Here is a 355-nt window from a genome sequence, read left to right as displayed (position 1 = left end):
AGAAAGAGGAGAAAAACAGAGAATCGATGAAGCCTAGGCATCCTAAAGAAGTCGACAGAGTTGTGGGGGACGGAGCGAGAAAGAGAGACTGAGAGAAACAGGAGAAGAAGGAGAAGAACCGGCTCGATGAGCAAGACGGCAGTGTCTTTTGAGAAATACAGAAAAGAAATCTCTTCTCTTTGTCGTCTGTTTCTTTAACAAATGAGACGTAGCGTCTCTGGATTCACAAGAAAAGCAAAGAAGTGTCGATGCTTCTTCTTAAGTTTGCCGTCTTCTTCTCTTCTTCAACCCATTCTTCTTCTGCTCATAAGAGAAGAAACAAAGCGACTCCTTCTCTTGATGCTATGGTCATTCG

General features: G+C 43.4%; 1 protein-coding gene across 1 annotated transcript; it reads left to right on the top strand.

The window, feature by feature from the left end:
• Window positions 1-16: 16 nt before the first annotated feature.
• CSUI_006032 (uncharacterized protein) lies at window positions 17-338 on the top strand (the record flags this gene model as incomplete). The annotated part of the gene is made up of 1 exon (XM_068066197.1): window positions 17-338. A coding segment is annotated over exon 1 (135 nt), but the record flags the coding sequence as incomplete, so codon positions are not given.
• Between the last annotated feature and the right edge of the window lie 17 nt (window positions 339-355).

The sequence above is a fragment of the Cystoisospora suis genome (genome assembly GCF_002600585.1).
Source record: "Cystoisospora suis strain Wien I chromosome Unknown contig_3014, whole genome shotgun sequence".
NCBI classification, from domain to species: Eukaryota; Apicomplexa; class Conoidasida; order Eucoccidiorida; family Sarcocystidae; genus Cystoisospora; species Cystoisospora suis.
The sequence above is the reverse complement of the archived record's forward strand: the minus strand, read 5'-3'. Positions and strand labels throughout refer to the sequence as shown.